We start from the raw sequence: 19377 nt of genomic DNA on the forward strand, positions 1-19377 counted from the left end.
AAACATGACACAGACATCCGTTCCCACTGGACACACACTGATTGAATCGACATTGTTTCCATGTCCGTTCAATGAAATTCCGTTGATCCAACGTGGAATAGATGTTGAATTGATGTCGGTGCCCAGTGGGTTATATTTTGAGCGTTTATTACAAGCAATATAGAGAGTTATCAAGACTAAGGCTTCATACTGACAAGAGAAATAACCAATATACAAGCACATGCACATCATATATTGTTATCAATTGCCAATTTTTTTAGTACTAGTATTATTCTATTCAGTATCAGTATTATTGTAATGTGGATAAGATAAAGAACATTTTCATTTTGGTACGTTTTATGGGGTCTTTGGTTTCTTATAGCCAAATCACTGAAGCAAACTACAGTATTTTTGTTCTGCTGTGACAATCAAAATAATTCTGTCTGCTGCTGACATGCAGGGTAGACAACCCACATAAAAAAATCCTACAGTTTACTATATAATACTACAGTACTTACTATAGAATTATGTAGTAATATGTATTATACTGTTGAATACTGTACTGCACACTGTAGTATCCCTTGATCATGTGTAGTACTTACTACAGAATGTTGTAGTACTGTATACTGTAGAATACTATAGTAAATACTACAATATTGCACCGATATGACATGTTTGTCCGATACCGAAATCCAATATTTTACTTGCCCAAAAATAAAAAATTACGATTACGATAACCGATATTTTAAATTTTTGCGGCCTTTTAAGCATTCTAGTACAGTGAAATAGTTAACACACACATGGACGCAGCGGTATAAGGCTCTGCATCTCAGTGCAAGAGGCGTCACTACAGACCCTGGTTCGAATCCAGGCTGTTTCACATTCGGCTGTAAAGGTCACACACACACACATACTCACACACACACCACATGACCAAGAAGTTATTTTTGAGGCATTTGCGTGTTTCCCCATTAGCAGTAAAATTTATTTAAATTTGTTTCCCCATTAGCAGTAAAATTTAATTTATAAGACAGTTCTTATTTGATTAATGGTGGTCGGACCCATCTATTAGCCTTCAAAATAAAAGTATGGCATAATTCTACTATTTGTATTTATTTGCATCACTGTCAATGACATTATTTTATTTTGAAGGCAAACCGCAAATTCCACTACTGTTCCTAATCATTATTGCGGCTAGCTTGACAACACATAACCCTGTCTGGTTGAGCCTCACTAGCCAGATGAAGCTAGCTGGCTGCTTATAATGTTAGCTTCGGGCAACAGGGTTAAGTAGCTGGCTAGCGATTTATTTTCATGAACTGAAGTTCAATTTCAATAGGCGAACAACAAGTGGCAACCTAGCTAATATGACTCACAAAGATTCCTAAATCATTGCTAAGAATAATCAAAATGACTGCAGTTTCTACTGGTCATTGTTTTCAGGCTGGTTGTATTAGTGCTAGCTACGTACCAAGCTAAAGCTAGGTACCCCAGAAGTTGCGTTCGAACAAATGATGCTTTATTACCAAAGCGGTATTGTAAACACATCGTTCGTGGCCGGTGTTTGCTTGTTTGCAGACTTTTTTGTACAGCTTTGACAGTGCTACTGTATTTTGTTTAACATGCAAAGACCCAAACGGCATTCCATAGTATGTATGCCGTGAAGCTAATAGCAGTGACGCTATTATTGTGAAACTCCGATAGGGCAACATTTAAAAAATAGCGCACTTGGTACTGTGTACCGGTGCTCGACCAGTCGGCGAAAGCCAACATCACCCACGACAGAGAACGGTTGCCGTTCAAGGGCAATGAATTCCATTATCTTATCTTTCATGGATTTCGCCTTTGAGTTGTCTCGCTTGTTGACTGCTCGATCCGCACAGCAGGCATTGTGTGGGCTAGGTTAGGAATGCTGTGTTGCACGTGTAGCGCCAAATTCTATGTGGCGTTGTTACGTCATGTATCTACGTCATATAGGAATGCATGGTAGCTTTGACATAGGTTTCTAACATCGCCGTTGAACTAGACAACGGCCGATACCGATGTTGGCATTTTTAGCTAATATCGTCCGATTCCGATATGTTCACCGATATACCGTGGATCCCAAATAGTAAATACTCCAGTCATGTCCTCAAAAACAGTACAGTCCGCAAAAACACGACTATTGTAAATACTACAGTATTTAATTTGCATATACCCTACCAATTCCCCTCCCCCATATCCCAATTTGTGACAAGTGAGAAACCTACATGCCAAGTATAGGTCATATATTATGTTCCCTATAAGTTATAGAAAAGAGCAGAAGCTCTGAACTATCCATTCAGACCCCAGTCCTACCGACCTACCTGCAGGTTATGGGAAATTTGCTCTTTTAGTATTTCTCCAGTAGGTTTCCTCAAGGAGAAGGCCTTCACTTCTATGTTAAAGATAAAAGTAAAACACTACAGTGAATATTACAGTATACTACAGTCATCAAAAACACTACGGTAAATACTACAGTATACTACAATCCGCAAAAACACTACATTAAATTACTATACTATATACTACAGTTTTATTTAACTACATTAATTATACTATAGTTAACTGCATACACTACAGTATTAACTGTATAGTTTCAGCAGACTTTGCTCCACAAAAACACTTCAGTGAATACTGCTGTAAAGTCTGCAAAACAATTTACTGGGATCAGTGTCATCAGACCCAGATAGAAGCTCATAAAGATCACATACTGCCTCTGCTACAGAGAGAACATCCATCTATCTCTGATCGTCTGGTTGCAAAGAGAGGAGAGACCATGTGACTGTAAGACGGAGCGTGGGAAAGAAGACCAGCGCAGCATGTTTAGCAAACCTGACACACACACAGCTACCTGCATACTCACACACACTCCTAAAGGAAACACTTCACCCCACTCATACTCTTACTGTGTCGGGGTACAAATAAAAATCTATGAAAGCTAGATTTTTATGCTGTATATACAGTACCAGTCAAAAGTTTGGACACACCTACTCATTCCAGGGTTTTTCTTTATTTTTTCTACATTGTAGAATAGTAGTGAAGATATCCAAACTATGAAATAACACATATGGTAGTAACCAAAAAAGTGTTGAACAAATCAAAATACACTGCTCAAAAAAATAAAGGCAACACTAAAATAACACATCCTAGATCTGTACGAATGAAATATTCTTGTTAAAAATTCAATACTTTTTTCTTTACGTAGTTGAATGTGCTAACAACAAAATCACACAAAAATTATCAATGGAAATCAAATTTATCAACCCATGGAGGTCTGGATTTGGAGTCAAAATTAAAGTGGAAAACCACACTACAGGCTGATCCAACTTTGATGTAATGTCCTTAAAACAAGTCTAAATGAGGCTCAGTAGTGTGTGTGGCCTCCACGTGCCTGTATGTCCTCCCTACAACGCCTGGGCATGCTTCTGATGAGGTGGCGGATGGTCTCCTGAGGGATCTCCTCCCAGATCTGGACTAAAGCATCCGCCAACTCCTGGACAGTCTGTGGTGCAACGTGGCGTTGGTGGATGGAGTGAGACATGATGTCCCAGATGTGCTCAATTGGATTCAGGTCTGGGGAACGGGCGGGCCAGTAAATAGCATCAATGCCTTCCTCTTGCAGGAACTGCTGACACACTCCAGCCACATGAGGTCTAGCATGGTCTTGCATTAGGAGGAACCCAGGGCCAACCGCATATGGTCTCACAAGGGGTCTGAGGATCTCATCTCGGTACCTAATGGCAGTCAGGCTACCTCTGGCGAGCACATGGAGGGCTGTGCGGACCCCCAAAGAAATGCCACCCCACACCATGACTGACCCACCGCCAAACCGGTCATGCTGGAGGATGTTGCAGGCAGCAGAACGTTCTCCACGGCGTCTCCAGACTCTGTCACGTCTGTCACGTGCTCAGTGTGAACCTGCTTTCATCTGTGAGGAAGCACAGGGCGCCAGTGGCGAATTTGCCAATCTTGGTGTTCTCTGGCAAATGCCAAATGTCATGCTACCACTAGAATGAAAGCACCGCCAGCATTCAAAAGTGACCAAAACATCAGCCAGGAAGCATAGGAACTGAGAAGTAGTCTGTGGTCACCACCTGCAGAACCACTCCTTTATTGGGGGTGTCTTGCTAATTGCCTATAATTTCCACCTGTTGTCTATTCCATTTGCACAACAGCATGTGAAATGTATTGTCAATCAGTGTTGCTTCCTAAGTGGACAGTTTGATTTCACAGAAGTGTGATTGACTTGGAGTTACATTGTGTTGTTTAAGTGTTCCCTTTATTTTTTTGAGCAGTGTATATTTGAGATTTGAGATTCTTCATAGTAGCTTTGATGACAGCTTTACACACTTTTGGCATTCTCTCAACTAGCTTCATGAGGTAGTCACCTGGAATGCATTTCAATTAACAGGTGTGGCTTGTTAAAAGTTAATTTGTGGAATTTCTTTCCTTCTTAATGTGTTTAAACCAATCAGTTGTGTTGTGACAAGATAGCGGTGGTATACAGAAGATATCCCTATTTGGTAAAATACCAAGTCCATATTATGGCAAGAACAGCTCAAATCAAATCAAATTGTCAGGATTTGGCCAGGGTTGTTCCGGTTTTTGGTCACTAGATGCCCCCATTGTGCCTTTTGACCTTTTGTTTTCCCTTGATCCCCATGATTATTTGCACCTGTGCCTCGTTTCCCCTGATTGTATTTAAACCCTTTGTTTTCCTCTGTTCTTTGCTCTGTGTTTGTATGTTAGCACCCAGCCCTAGTACTCTGAGAACTCTTGTTGATCCCGGTGGACTCTCTTGTGGAATTCTGTTTTTTGTTCATGTTTGTTTGTTTTTTGAGTATCTTTTGAGGCTTTTTGTGCTTTACCTTCCACCTTGTGGATTTACCTTTTTTGTCTTGGAGGATTACCTTTGTTCTTGTAGGATTCCTTTTGAGGTTGTGGAGTTACATGTTTTCCTGAAGAACTTCACTTTTTACTTCATTAAATACACCGTCTCAAGTACTGCTGTGTCTGCCTCATCTTCTGGGTTCTGCCGACTATTCGTGGCTCAGTTGGTTAAGTGACTGTTTCTCACTCCGGAGACCTGGGTTCGTAACTGGGTCCTGACACAAATGTTATTGGTCACATACACATGGTTAGCAAATGTTAATGTGAGTGTAGCTTAATGCAGGTGCTTCTGGTACGGACAGTGCAGTAATATCTAACAAGTAATCTAACAATTCCCCAAGAACTACATGATACACACACATCTAAAAGGGGTGAATGAGAACATGTACCATAATTTCCGGACTATAAGCCGCTACTTTATTCCCACACTTTGAACCTCGCTGTTTATACAATGACGCGGCTAATTTATGGATTTTTCCCTCTTTCACAAGATTCATGCTGCCAAAAAACTGAGCACCGTCACATTAATGTGACGTAAATCGAGCGCGCTCAAACTTCCCATAATTCTGATTACGGTAGTAATTTTGTCACCCTCATCATGGCAAAGACACGGAGAAATGCATATGATGCAGCTTTCAAGTTGAAGGCGATCGATATGGTGTTGGAAAAGGAAATAGAGCTGCTGCATGGGAGCTTTCAGAGGGAAGAAAAGCAGATGGCCCAAAGTATTTGCAGCCACTCGACATCAGTGTAAATCGTGCATTTAAGGTGCCGCTCTGTGTTCAGTGGGAGGCTTGGATGACAAGTGGGGAGAAATCCTTCACTAAAACGGGCCGCATGCGAAGAGCAACTTATGGTCAAGTCTGCCAGTGGCTCCTTACAACGTGAAGCATTGTCAAAAAATCCACTATCATCAACGGGTTTCGAAAGGCTGGACTGCTGCGTGTTGAAGGGGCAGCATGAGCTCAGCGGGATATTTGCCTCCGGATGAAAGTGACGAGAGCGACAATGAAAACGATCTAACATCGGATGAAGCAATTCTGAGGCTATTCAACTCCGACACCGAAGGAGATGACTTCAGTGTTTTCAGTGCACAGGAGGAGGAAGATAGTGACCAATGACTTTACTGGTAGGCTACTGTTTAATTTTTGTTACAAGCCGTGTTTCGTTAAAGCCTATTTATTTTTGTTACAAGCCGTGTTTCGTTTAAAGGCTGTGTAAAGTTCATTTGTTTCAATGTACCGGTAGGCACCTGCGGCTTATAGACATGTGCGGCTTATTTATGTACAAAATACATATTCTTTAATAATTCAGTGGGTGCGGTTTATATTCGGGTGCGCTTAATAGTCCAGCAATTACGGTACATAGAAATATATGGATGAGCGATAACCGAGCGGCATAGGCAAGGTGCAATAGATGGTAGAAAATACGGTATAGTAACGGTTGTCGTAGGTGGAAGAAGTTGAGGACCAAGGTGCAGCGTGGTACGTGTTCATAATTATTTTAATAGAACACTGAAAAATACAAAAAAACAACGTGAACAAACAAAACTGAAACAGTTCTGTCTGGTACAGATACGAAACAGAATACAACTACCCACAACTCAAGGGCGAAAACAGGCTGCCTAAGTATGGTTCTCAATCAGAGACAACGATAGACAGCTGCCTCTGATTGGGAACCATACCAGGCCAAACACATAGAAACACAAGATAAACACAAGAACAAAACATAGAATGCCCACCCCAACTCACGCCCTTACCAATCTAAAATGAACTTAAGGTCAGGACGTGACAGGTATATACTGTACATATGATATGAGTAATATAAGATATGTAAACATTATTAAAGTGGCATTATTTAAAGTGATGTTGTTTAAAGTGACTAGTGATCCATTTGTTAAAGTGGCCAGTGATTTGTTGTCCATGTAGGCAGCAGTCTCTCTAGTTAGTGATGACTGTTTAGCAGTCTGATGGCCTTGAGATAGAAGCTGTTCTTCTTCCCAGCTTTGATACACCTGTACTGACCTCGCCTTCTGGATGGTAGCGGTGTGAACAGGCAGGGGCTCGGGTGGTTGTTGTCTTTCATTATCTTTTTTTGCATGCCTCTGACATCGGGTGAGGTAGGTGTCATGGAGGGCAGGACGTTTGCCCCCGGTGATGCGTTGTGCAGACCGCACCACCCTCTGGAGAGCCTTGCGGTTGGGGGGCGGAGGAGTTGCCATACCAGGCTGATACCTCCTGAGATTGAAGAGGCACTGTTGCGCCTTCTTCACCACACTGTCTGTATGGGTGGACCATTTCAGTTTGTTGTTGATGTTAACGCCGAGGAACTTAGAACTTTCCACTTTCTCCACTGCTGTCCCTTCAATGTAGATAGGGATGTGTTCTCTCTGCTGTTTCATGAAGTCCACGATCATTCTCCTTTGTTTTCTTGACGTTGAGTGAGAGGTTGTTTTGAGGACACAACACTCCGAGTGCCCTCACCTCCTCCCTGTAGGCTGTCTTGTCGTTGGTAATCAAGCCCACTACTGTTGTGTCGTCTGCAAACTTGATAATGGAGTTGGTTCGTGCATGGCCACTCAGTCGTAGGTGAACAGGGAGTACAGGAGGGGGCTTAACACGCACCCTTGTGGGGCCCCAGTGTTAAGGCTCAGCGAGGGGGAGATGTTGTTTCCTACCTGGGGGCGGTCCATCAGGAAGTCTAGGAACTAATTGCACAGGGCGGGGTTGATGCCCAGGGCCTACAGCTTGATGATGAGCTTGGAGGGTACTGTGGTGATATGCAACTTTTCAGGGAAGTTAGGAACAAATACACAGGCAGTTAGAAAAGCTAAGGCTAGCTTTTTCAAACAGAAATTTGCATTGTGTAGTACTAACTCAAAAAAAGTTCTGGTAAAGTGTAAAGTCCATGGAGAATAAGAACACCTCCTCCCAGCTGCCCACTGCTCTGAGGCTAGGAAACACTGTTAACACCGATAAATCCACTATAATTGAGGATTTCAATAAGCATTTCTCTACGGCTGGCCATGCTTTCCACCTGGCTACCCCTACTGCCCTGCACCCTCCACAGCAACCCGCCCAAGCCCCCACCATTTCTCCTTCACCCAAATCCAGATACCTGATGTTCTGAAAGAGCTAAATCTGGACCGATACAAATCAGCCTGGCTAGACAATCTGGACCCTCTCTTTCTAAAATTATCTACCAAAATTGTTTCAACCCCTATTACTAAATTCTCTTTTGCATCGTCTGAAATTCCCAAAAATTGGAAAGCTGCCGTGGCATCCCCCTCTTCAAAAGGGGTGACACGCTAGACCCAAACTGCTACAGACCTATTTCTATCCTACTCTGTCTTTCTAAGGTCTTCGAAAGCCAAGTTAACAAACAGATTACTGACCATTTCGAATCCCACCATACCTTCTCCGCTATGCAATCTGCTTTCAGGGCTGGTGATGGGTGCACCTCAGCCACGCTCAAGGTCCTAAACGTCATCATAACCGCCATCGACAAGAGACATTACTGTGCAGCCATATTCATCAAGGCTTTCGACTCTGTCAATCACCACATTTTTACTGGCAGACTCGACAGCCTTGGTTTCTCAAATGATTGCCTCGCCTGTTTTACCAACTACTTCTCTGATAGAGTTCAGTGTGTCAAATCGGAGGGCCTGTTGTCCGGACCTCTGACAGTCACTATGGGTTTGCCACAGGGTTCAATTCTCAGGCCGACTCTCTTCTCTGTATACATCAATGATGTTGCTCTTGCTGCTGGTGATTCGCTGATCCACCTCTACGCAGACGACACCATTCTGTATACTTCTGGCCCCTCTTTGGACACTGTTAACTAACCTCCAGACGAGCTTCAATGCCATACAACACTCCTTCCGTGGCCTCCAACTGCTCTTAAATGCAAGTAAAATTAAATGCATGCTATTCAATCGATCACTGCCCGCACCTACTCGCCCGTCCAGCATCACTACCCTGGACGGCTCTGACTTAGAATATGTGGACAACTACCTGGGTGTCTGGTTAGACTGTAAATCTAGAATCGGCTTCTTATATATTGCAACAAAGCATCCTTCACTCATGCTGCCAAACATACCTTCGTAAAACTGATCATCCTACCGATCCTCGACTTTGGTGACGTCATCTATAAAATAGCCTCCAACACTCTACTCAACAAACTGGATGCAGTCTATCACAGTGCCATCTGTTTTGTCACCAAAGCCCCATACAGTACCCACCATTGCGACCTGTACGCTCTCGTTGGTTGGCCCTCGCTTCATACTCTTCACCAATCCCACTGGCAACAGGTTATCTACAAGTCTCTGCTAGGTAGAGCCCCGCCTTATCTCAGCTCACTGCTCACTATAGCAGCACCCACTTGTCACACGCACTCCAGCAGGTATATGTCACTGGTCACCCCCAAAGCCAATTCCTCCTTTGGTCATCTTTCCTTCCAGTTCTCTGCTGCCAATACCTGGAACGAACTGCAAAAATCTCTGAAGCTGGAGACTCAAATCTCCCTCACTAGCTTTAAGCACCAGCTGTCAGAGCAGCTCACAGATCACTGCACCTGTACATGGCCCATCTGTAAAAAGCCCATCTATCCTACCTCATCCCCATACTGTATTTATTTATTTATCTTGCTCCTTTGCACCCCAGTATCTCTACTTGCACATTCATCTTCTGCACATCTACAATTCCAGTGTTTAATTGCTATATTGTAATGGCCATGTTTTGCCTTAACTTACCTCATTTGCACTCACTGTATATAGACTTTTATAGACGTTTTATTTTGTTCTACTGTATTATTGACTGTATGTTTTGTTTATTCCATGTGTAACTCTGTGTTGTTGTATGTGTCGAATTGCTACGCTTTATCTTGGCCAGGTCGCAGTTGCAAATGAGAACTTGTTCTCAACTAGCCTACCTGGTTAAATAAAGGTGAAAAAATAAAAAATAAAATGCTGAGCTATAGTCAATGAACAGCATTCTTACATAGGTATTCCTCTTGTACAGATAGGATAGGGCAGTGTGCAGTGTGATGGCGATTGCATAGTCTGTGGACCTGTTTGGGCAGCATGCAAATTGAAGTGGGTCTAGGGTGGCCGGTCAGGTGGAGGTGATATGATGTAAGGTGGAGGTGATATGACTTAAGCAAAGAGAAATGACAGTCCATCATTACTTTAAGACATTTCAAGAACTTTGAACGTTTCTTCAAGTGCAGTCGCAAAAACAATCAAGCGCTATGATGAAACTGTTTCTCATGAAGACCGCCACAAGAATGGAAGAGCCAGAGTTACCTCTGCTGCAGAGGATAAGTTAATTGGAGTTTACTGTACCTAAGATTGCAGCCCAAATAAATGCTTCACAGAGTTCAAGTAACAGACACATCTCAATATCAACTGTTCAGAGGAAACTCAACTGTTCAGAATCAGGCCTTCATGGTCTAATTGCTGCAAAGAAACCTAAAGGACACCAATAAGTAGAAGAGACTTCCTGGGGTCAAGAAACACGAGCAATGTACAGTAGCCCGGAGAAAATCTGTCCTTTAGTCGGACGAGTCCAAATCTGAGATTTTTTGTTCCAACCGTCGTGTCTTTGTGAGACACAGAGTAGGTGAACGGATGATCTCCGCATGTGTGGTTCCCACCGTATAGCATGGAGGAGGAGGTGTGGAGGTGCTTTGCTGGTGACACTGTCTGTGATTTATTTCGAATTCAAGGCACACTTAACCAGCATGGCTACCACACCATTCTGCAGTGATACGTCATCCCATCTGGTTTGGGCTTAGTGGGATTATCATTTGTTTTTCAACAGGACAATAACCCAAATCACACCTCCAGCCTGTGTAAGGGCTATTTGACCAAGGAGAGTGATGGAGTGCTGCCTCAGATGACCTGGCCTCCACAATCACATGATCGCAATCCAATTGAGATGGTTTGGGATGAGTTGGACCGCAGAGTGAAGGAAAAGCAGCCAACAAGTGCTCAGCATATGTGGGAACTCCTTCAAGACTGTTGGAAAAGCATTCATCATGAAGTTTTTTGAGAGAATGCCAAGAGTGTGCAAAGTTTTCATCAAGGCAAAGGGTGGCTAATTTGAAAAAATCTCAAATGTATAATGTACTGTATTTGATTCCAAATGTGTTATTTCATAGTTTTGATTTCTTCACTATAATTCTACAATGTAGAAAATAGTAAAAATAAAGAAAAACCCTTGAATGAGTAGGTGTGTCCAAACTTTTGACTGGTACTGTATATAATTATACGAGGTAAATATATATATATATATACCTCGTATATTTGTTTTAGTGTCTTGTAAATACAGAGCATGCCTTTGTCAGTTCCTAAGCAGGCCAAATCATATAACATTTGTTTCATTCAGGAGCTAAAGCCTGAACGATTGAGTAATGCATACCTTTGGCGTGCCTCTAAAATGGATCAAATGACATGTTCACATGACAGCTCCGCTTACGGCTAAACCCATGGCATTTCAACTCTGACCTCTGCTTCAGCTACCCCAGCTGAGACCCATTTCTCAGAATATGGTGTAAATAAATTATAAAAGGGTAAATAAATAGTGTGATCACATAAACAAAACATGAAATAAGATACCACATCTTGTCAAATTATGAGACAGTGCATATTGACACACGGTATAAATAAACAAAGCCAGTCTTTTTTCCGTTTTGAGTTACATTTTATGTTCTCACGTGCAGGGGTTGAATAATTCTTTGGAGCTGACATGTTTACAAACTTTAAAGAGACTGTAGGGCGACAGTTGCTATGTCCTACTTCTTTCCCACAGTGTGTTTACTCATTAGTCTAATGTGACAAGCGGCACTGTACGTGAAAGAGAGATACCATATGAATCTGTGACTGGGAAAAGAGTTATAGACACATAGGTAACTTAAGTCATTCCTCCTCTTACTAAACCAAATCATTTTGTGCTGTGTCTCAGCAAAAGCGTCTAGATCTTTATACAATCTGCTCAAAACAGTGAGTAAATAAAGGTCATAAAGGTCACTTACTAAGTTGATGATATAGAATTACATTTCATGTCCAACCCAGTGGGCATGATTAACCTCGGATTTCAAGATACAATTTATTTAAAGGGATTGTTCACATTTTATGTTTTTTTCTTTTTTTTCTATAAGATTAGCTACATATGGGATATCGCATATTATCTAATACAGATGTCTCTCCCACTACAGTTAAAGAAACCTATTGCACCGGACAATGCCTCTTCAATATGCAGCACAGTGGACAATCCCCCTGAAGTGGAAGAAGAGGAGGAAGAAGAGGCAGACACCACCAACCCTGAGAACTGCTGGACCGAGAGTAAGAGGATCTCCCTCTTACAGGCTTGATGCTGCCATGGGAGTCAATATCCACTGAAAAAATATATAAACGCAACATGTAAAGTGTTGTTCCCATATTCCATGAGCTGAAATAAAAGATCCCAGAAATGTTCCATATGCACAAAAAACACATTTCTCTAAAATGTGTTCCATGTTACGTTTCTATTTTTGTTCAGTATACTGTAGTTCAGCTACATCAGCCTCCAATGATTTACTTAGTTATCCAGGAGGAAGGAGGGAGAGAGAGCAGGGCTCGCTTACTTAGTGTAGATTTGTTTGAGTCATGTTGCGTTTCCCTGGTTGATATGACAGTGGCTATACTGCCTATTTAAATGGAGGTTCCCTGTATGGTTCAAATGGTAGAAAACACTTTAAGTGAATACTAATTTATTAGCACCCCACTCATCTCCTTTAATTAAATGTGTTTTTTCACCTGCACTGATTGTAGTTCTGAAATCCCTGATTTGACCAATGTGGATAGTACTGGTAGATGGGGTGCGAGGATTGTTTTGCCTATTCTTACTAATATGTTCTCCTTCCTCAAATCTCTGGTAGAATGCATTGGACGATGCCCGTGCCTTGATTTTGACATCACCGCGGGCAAAGGAAAGACTTGGTGGAACTTCAGGAAGACATGCTTCCTCATTGTGGAGCACAACTACTTTGAGACCTTCATCATCTTCATGATCCTGATGAGCAGCGGCGCTTTGGTGAGATCGAGTGATGCCTTCTTTCAGTGCAACGCAACTAACCAACATACGGTATTTTGAAACAGCTGTCCATAATACTTTGCTCCATTCTTCACAGGCCTTTGAAGACATATACATTGAGCAGCGCAGGACCATAAAAATCATCCTGGAATATGCTGATCAAGTCTTCACCTACGTGTTCATTATTGAGATGCTCCTGAAGTGGGTGGCTTACGGATTCCAGGCCTACTTCACAAACGCATGGTGCTGGCTGGACTTCCTCATTGTGGATGTAAGTCAAAGTATTAACCCCAGCCCATCTGTGTAGTGCATCCTCGTCATAATAAGCTATATTTTATTTTTATCAACATTTATATGTCATATTTAATCAATATAAATTAGAAATATTTCAGTTAATTTGAGAAAGCTTATCTTCACATGTTGTTGTCACGTCCCAAATCTCCTAGGTGTCTTTGATTAGCTTAACGGCTAACATCCTGGGCTATGCTGAACTTGGACCAATCAAATCTCTTCGAACTTTAAGGGCCTTGCGGCCCCTCCGCGCCCTGTCCAGATTTGAGGGAATGAGGGTGAGTGAGTAGTCTTTCATAAGTCGAGAAAACCGAAACAGGAGAGCTGGTGTATTTGAGTCCCAAACATGTAAATCTGTGGCCCTAGAAATTAAATGCATTTGCTGATACATTTTCGAGAATGGATCAACAATCCAAAGAGTATTTCACTCCAATGGGTCTCAGCTGTTCAACATGAATCCCTTTTCACATACTGTACAAGCTCTTCCTTTACTAGGGATTTGCCCTAAACCTTTCCACAGGTGGTGGTGAATGCTCTGGTAGGGGCTATTCCTTCCATCTTCAACGTGCTTCTAGTGTGCCTCATCTTCTGGCTCATCTTCAGCATCATGGGTGTAAACCTGTTTGCTGGGAAGTACTACTACTGCTTCAACACCACGTCTGAGGAGAGGTTCTCTGCTGACGTTGTGAATAACAAGACCGAATGCTATCAACTAATGGAGGGTAATGATGACGTGCGCTGGATGAATGCAAAGGTCAACTATGACAACGTGGGCATGGGCTACCTCTCCCTCCTGCAAATAGTGAGTTTCAAAACAGGTTGCTACCATTCAATAGTTGAAATTGTTTAAAGTGGTAATATGGGTGTTGGCCTGTGTTACATGTACAGTGAGGGAAAAAGTATTTGATCCCCTGCTGATTTTGTACATTTGCCCACTGACAAAGAAATTATCAGTCTATAATTTTAATGGTAGGTTTATTTGAACAGTGAGAGACAGAATAACAACAACAAAAATCCAGAAAAACATGCATGTCAAAATTTGTATAAATTGATTTGTATTTTAATGAGGGAAATAAGTATTTGACCCTCTCTCAACAAGAAAGATTTCTGGCTCCCAGGTGTCTTTCATACAGGTAACGAGCTGAGATTAGGGACACTCTTAAAGGGAGTGCTCCTAATCTCAGTTTGTTACCTGTATAAAAGACACCTGTCCACAGAAGCAATCAGTCAATCAGATTCCAAACTCTCCACCATGGCCAAGACCAAAGAGCTCTCCAAGGTTGTCAGGGACAAGATTGTAGACCTACACAAAGCTGGAATGGGCTACAAGACCATCGCCAAGCAGCTTGGTGAGAAGGTGACAACAGTTGGTGTGATTATTCGCAAATGGAAGAAACACAAAATAACTGTCAATCTCCCTCGGCCTGGGGCTCCATGCAAGATCTCACCTCGTGGAGTTACAATGATCATGAGAACGGTGAGGAATCAGCCCAGAACCACACGGGAGGATCTTGCCAATGATCAAGGCAGCTGTCACGTCTTCTAGGAGAAGTGGGTTGGAGTTAGGCGCAGAGAGCAGAGGGTTCGGACAATCATATTTTATTCTGGTACAAATGGTCACGCCAAAACACTAGGCACATAAAACTGACCGGCCCAAACAGTCAGGAGAAAATATATGACAAAATGCACATCCACATCCACAAACAGAAGAACAATCCCGCACAAACATAGGCGGGCCTAACAGGTAGAAAATAAATAGACATAAATCCAGAAACAAAATAAGAGACAGGTGCAACCAATAAGACCAAACGAACAGAAAAGGAAAAAGGGATCGGCCACCCGAACAGGCAGGAGCCTTCCTGCAGGGGACCAGCCACCACCGGCCTGAGGAGAGACACATGAAACGAGGGGTTAATACGATAGTACGGAGGAAGCTATAACCTATAACACACCTTGTTTATCCTCCTCAGGACTTTAAATGGCCCCACACACTGAGGCCCCAGCATCCGGCAGGGCAGGCGGAGGGGCAGGTTTCGGGTCGAAAGCCAGACCCAGTCCCCCGGTGCGAACACGGGGGCCTCACTGAGGTGCTGGTCAGCGCTCCTCTTCTGCCTTCCACTAGCTTGTTTTAATGATTCCTGGACGGCTCTCCAGGTGTCCTTCGAGCGCTGCACGCATTCCTCCACCGCAGGAGCCTCGGTCTGGCTCTGATGCCACATGCACTGGAATGGTGACATGTTAGTAGAGGAGTGGCGGAGGGAATTCTGAGCCACCTCCGCCCATGGGACGTACCTCGCCTATTCTCCAGGCCGGTCCCGGCAATACGACTGCAGAAACCTACCAACATCCTGGTTCACTCTCTCCGCCTGCCCATTACTCTCGGGGTGGAAACCCGAGGTCAGGCTGACCGAGACCCCCAGCCATTCCATGAATGCCCTCCAAACTCTGGACATGAACTGGGGACACCGATCAGAAACAATGTCCTCAGGCACTCCGTAGTGCTGGAAGACATGGGTAAACAGAGCCTCCGCAGTCTGTAGGGCCATAGGGAGACCGGGCAATGGGATGAGACGGCAGAAAACCGATCCACAACAACCAGGATCGGTGGTGTTTCCCTGAGACGGGGGAAGGTCGGTGAGAAAATCCACCGACAAATGCGACCACGGCTGTTGTGGAGCGGGGAAGGGCTGTAACTTCCCTCTAGGCAGGTGTCGAGGAGCCTTGCTCTGAGCGCACACCGAGCAGGAGGAGACATCAAATCTCACGTCCTTGACCAAAGTGGGCCACCAGTACCTCCCCCTAAGACTCCGCACTGTCCTCTTGATACCAGGATGACCCTAAGAGGGTAGTGTATGGGCCCATCGAATCAACCGATCACGGACACCAAGCGGCACGTACTGAACACCTGCAGGACACTGAGGAGGTGCAGGTTCCAACCGTAACGCCCGCTCGATCTCCGCGTTTAACGATATTCCTCCTCTTCTGACGAGGATCGGACCAATGCGCAGCGTGGTAAGTGCTCATGTTATTTATTAGGAACAGAAACAATAAAAAAACTAAACAGTCCTGTAAGGTGCAGCAACACAAAACAGAAAACAACTACCCACCAAACCCATGTGGGCAAGAGCTACCTAAGTATGGTTCTCAATCAGAGACAACGACAGACAGCTGTCCCTGATTGAGAACCATACCTGGCCAAAAACAAAGAAATACAAAAACATAGAAAAAAGAACATAGAACGCCCACCCTAGTCACACCCTGGCCTAACCAAAAAAAGAGAATAAAAAGCCTCTCTATGGCCAGGGTGTGACACCGCATCCACCTCCCATACCACCGGTGCTACCAGACATGAAGCTGGGAGGATGGGAGTCGGATCGAAGGGCCGCTCCTCGGTGTCATATAGGTGGGACAGCGCGACGGCCTTCGTATTGAGGAAGTCTGGTCGATAGGAAATCGTAAAACGCCAAAGAGGGGTCCGGATGAGCCAGCACAGGAGCGTCGGTGAACAGCTCCTTCAGGCGACTGAAAGCTCTGCCCACCTCTGCTGACCAGCGCATGCTCGCCAGCCCCCCCTTCAGCAGTGAGGTAATGGAAGCAGCCACCTTACCAAAACCCTGGATAAACCTCCGGTAGTAATTGGCAAACCCTAAAAACCGCTGCACCTCCTTTACCGTGGTCGGAGTCGGCCAATTACGCACGGCTGTAACGCACGGCTGATAACCCAGGAAGGAAACGGCTTGTTTGGAGAACATACATTTCTCAACCTTGACGTACAGTTCATGCTCCAGCAGTCGGCCCCAGTACCCTATGCACCAGAGACCCGTGCGCAGCGCGTGTGGCAGTGTAAATCAGTATATACACTACCACACCCTGCCCGTGCAGGTCTCTGAGAATCTTGTCTAAGAAAGATTGGAAAATGGCTGGAGCATTCTTCAACCCATACGGCATGACAAGGTACTCATAATGGCCAGATGTGGTACCAAACGCAGTCTTCCACTCATTTCCCTCCCGGATACGCACCAAATTATACACACTGCTAAGGTCCAGTTTTGCGAAGAAACGCGCCCCGTGAAATGATTCCACCACCGTGGCGATGAGAGGTAGCGAGAAACTAAACCCCACTGTGATGGAATTTAGACCTCTATTATCAATGCACGAAGCTCGAAGAGACCGGTGACATGGAGGGCCGAATGTACCCCTGTCCCAGAGATTCAGTGACGTATGTCTCCATAGCCACTGTCTCCTCATGGGACAACGGGTACACGTGACTCCTGGGAAGTGCAGCGTTTACCAGGAGGTTTATCTCGCAATCCCCTCGTTGATGAGGTGGTAATTGGGTTGCCCTCTTCTTACAGAAGGTGATAGCCAAATCGGCATATTCAGAGGGAATGTGCACAGTGGAAACCTGGTCTGGACTCTCCACCGTCGTCGCACCGATGGAAACTCCTATGCACCTGCCTGAACACTCCTCTGACCACCCTCGGAGAGCCAATGAAATCTCAGGATTGTGATTAGCCAGCCAGGGAATCCAAAGCACCACTGGAAACGCAGGTGAATCAATAAGGAAGAGACTAATCCGCTCCTTATGACCCCCCTGCGTTACCATGTCCAGTGGAACCGTGGCCTCCCCGACCAGCCCTGACCCTAATGGTCACCTATCTAAGGAGTGCACGGGGAAAGGTTGGTCTAACGACACCAGGGGAATCCCTAGCCTTAACGCGAGCCCACGATCCATAAAGTTCCCAGCTGCGCCTGAATCGACTAGCGCCTTATGCTGTAGAGTGGGAGAAAACTCAGAAAAAGAAATTAGTAAGAACATATGACCAACAGGGAGCTCTGGGTGAGTCTGGTGCTGACTCACCTGGGGTGAACAAGGAGTGCTCTGCCTACCATCCCGATTCCCAGACGAGCTCCTCCAGCACCGATCGGCAGTGTCCTCTCTGACCACACCTGGTGCAGGAGGAGCCTCCTCCTCCGGTCCGGTCCCCCTTGATGCGGCCCCCCCTAACTCCATGGGGATTGGAGCGGGAGGGCCTGGATGTGGAACCAACAGGGCCCGTTCTGGATGCCCGCGGGCAGCCAGCAGGTTGTCCAGTCGGATGGACATGTCAATACGTTCGTCGAAGGAGAGGGTGATGTCCCAACAAGCTAGCTCCCTGCTGACATCCTCCCTGAGGCTACAGCGATAGTGGTCCATCAGGGCCCTGTCGTTCCAACCCGCCCCGGCGGCCAAGGTCCGGAACTCCAGCGCAAAGTCCTGTGCGCTCCTCGTCTCCTGTCGCAGGTGAAACAGCCGTTCACCCGCCGCTCGGCCCTCCGGTGGGTGGTCGAACGCGGCCTGGATAAACTCTGGGCCATTCCACACTGTGTTGGCCCACTCCAGGGCTCGACCCGTCAGACAGGAGACAAGGACGCTCACGCTCTCCTCCCCCGAGGGAGTCGGACAACCGGTAGCCAGGTACAGCTCCAGCTGTAGTAGGAACCCCTGGCACCCAGCCTTCGTTCCATTGTATTGTATTCCGGGAAACAAACAGTCACGCCAATACACCAGGCGGAAAAACTGACCGGCCCAAACACAGGACCCAAACAGTCCGGAGAAAATAAATGACAAAATGCACATCCACAAACTAACAGAGGAACAATCCCCCACTAACATAGGCGGGCCTAACAGGCTTAAATAGACATAAATCAAGAAATAAGAGACAGGTGCAACCAATAAGACCAAAACAAACAGAAAAGGAAAAAGGGATCGGTGGCGGCTAGTAGACCGGTGACGACGACCGCCGAGCGCCGCCCGAACAGGCAGGGGAGGCACATTCGGTGGGAGTCGTGACAGCAGCTGGGACCATAGTCACCAAGAAAACAATTGGTAACACACTACGCCGTGAAGGACTGAAATCCTGCAGCGCCCGCAAGGTTCCCCTGCTCAAGAAAGCACATATACATGCATGTCTGAAGTTTGCCAATGAACATCTGAATGATTCAGAGGACAACTGGGTGAAAGTGTTGTGGTCAGATGAGACCAAAATGGAGCTCTTTGGCATCAACTCAACTCACCGTGTTTGGAGGAGGAGGAATGCTGCCTATGACCCCAAGAACACCATCCCCACCGTCAAACATGGAG

General features: G+C 45.0%; 1 protein-coding gene and 1 non-coding gene across 6 annotated transcripts in view; both read left to right on the forward strand.

The window, feature by feature from the left end:
* LOC124015044 (sodium channel protein type 4 subunit alpha B-like) overlaps window positions 1-19377 on the forward strand; it is a 59025-nt gene that overhangs the window by 33544 nt on the left and 6104 nt on the right. For all 5 annotated transcript variants that reach the window (XM_046329922.1, XM_046329919.1, XM_046329921.1 and 2 more), the window contains 5 exons: window positions 12106-12232; window positions 12808-12962; window positions 13060-13233; window positions 13409-13531; window positions 13774-14055. In XM_046329922.1, coding sequence (XP_046185878.1) covers window positions 12106-12232; window positions 12808-12962; window positions 13060-13233; window positions 13409-13531; window positions 13774-14055 — 861 coding nt within the window. The remainder of the gene's footprint in view (window positions 1-12105; window positions 12233-12807; window positions 12963-13059; window positions 13234-13408; window positions 13532-13773; window positions 14056-19377) is intronic.
* On the forward strand, window positions 2338-2391 carry LOC124016552. The gene has a single exon (XR_006835365.1). It is a non-coding gene; the product is annotated as a U7 small nuclear RNA (small nuclear RNA).

This window comes from Oncorhynchus gorbuscha, linkage group LG26, assembly GCF_021184085.1.
Source record: "Oncorhynchus gorbuscha isolate QuinsamMale2020 ecotype Even-year linkage group LG26, OgorEven_v1.0, whole genome shotgun sequence".
Classification (NCBI taxonomy): Eukaryota; Metazoa; Chordata; class Actinopteri; order Salmoniformes; family Salmonidae; genus Oncorhynchus; species Oncorhynchus gorbuscha.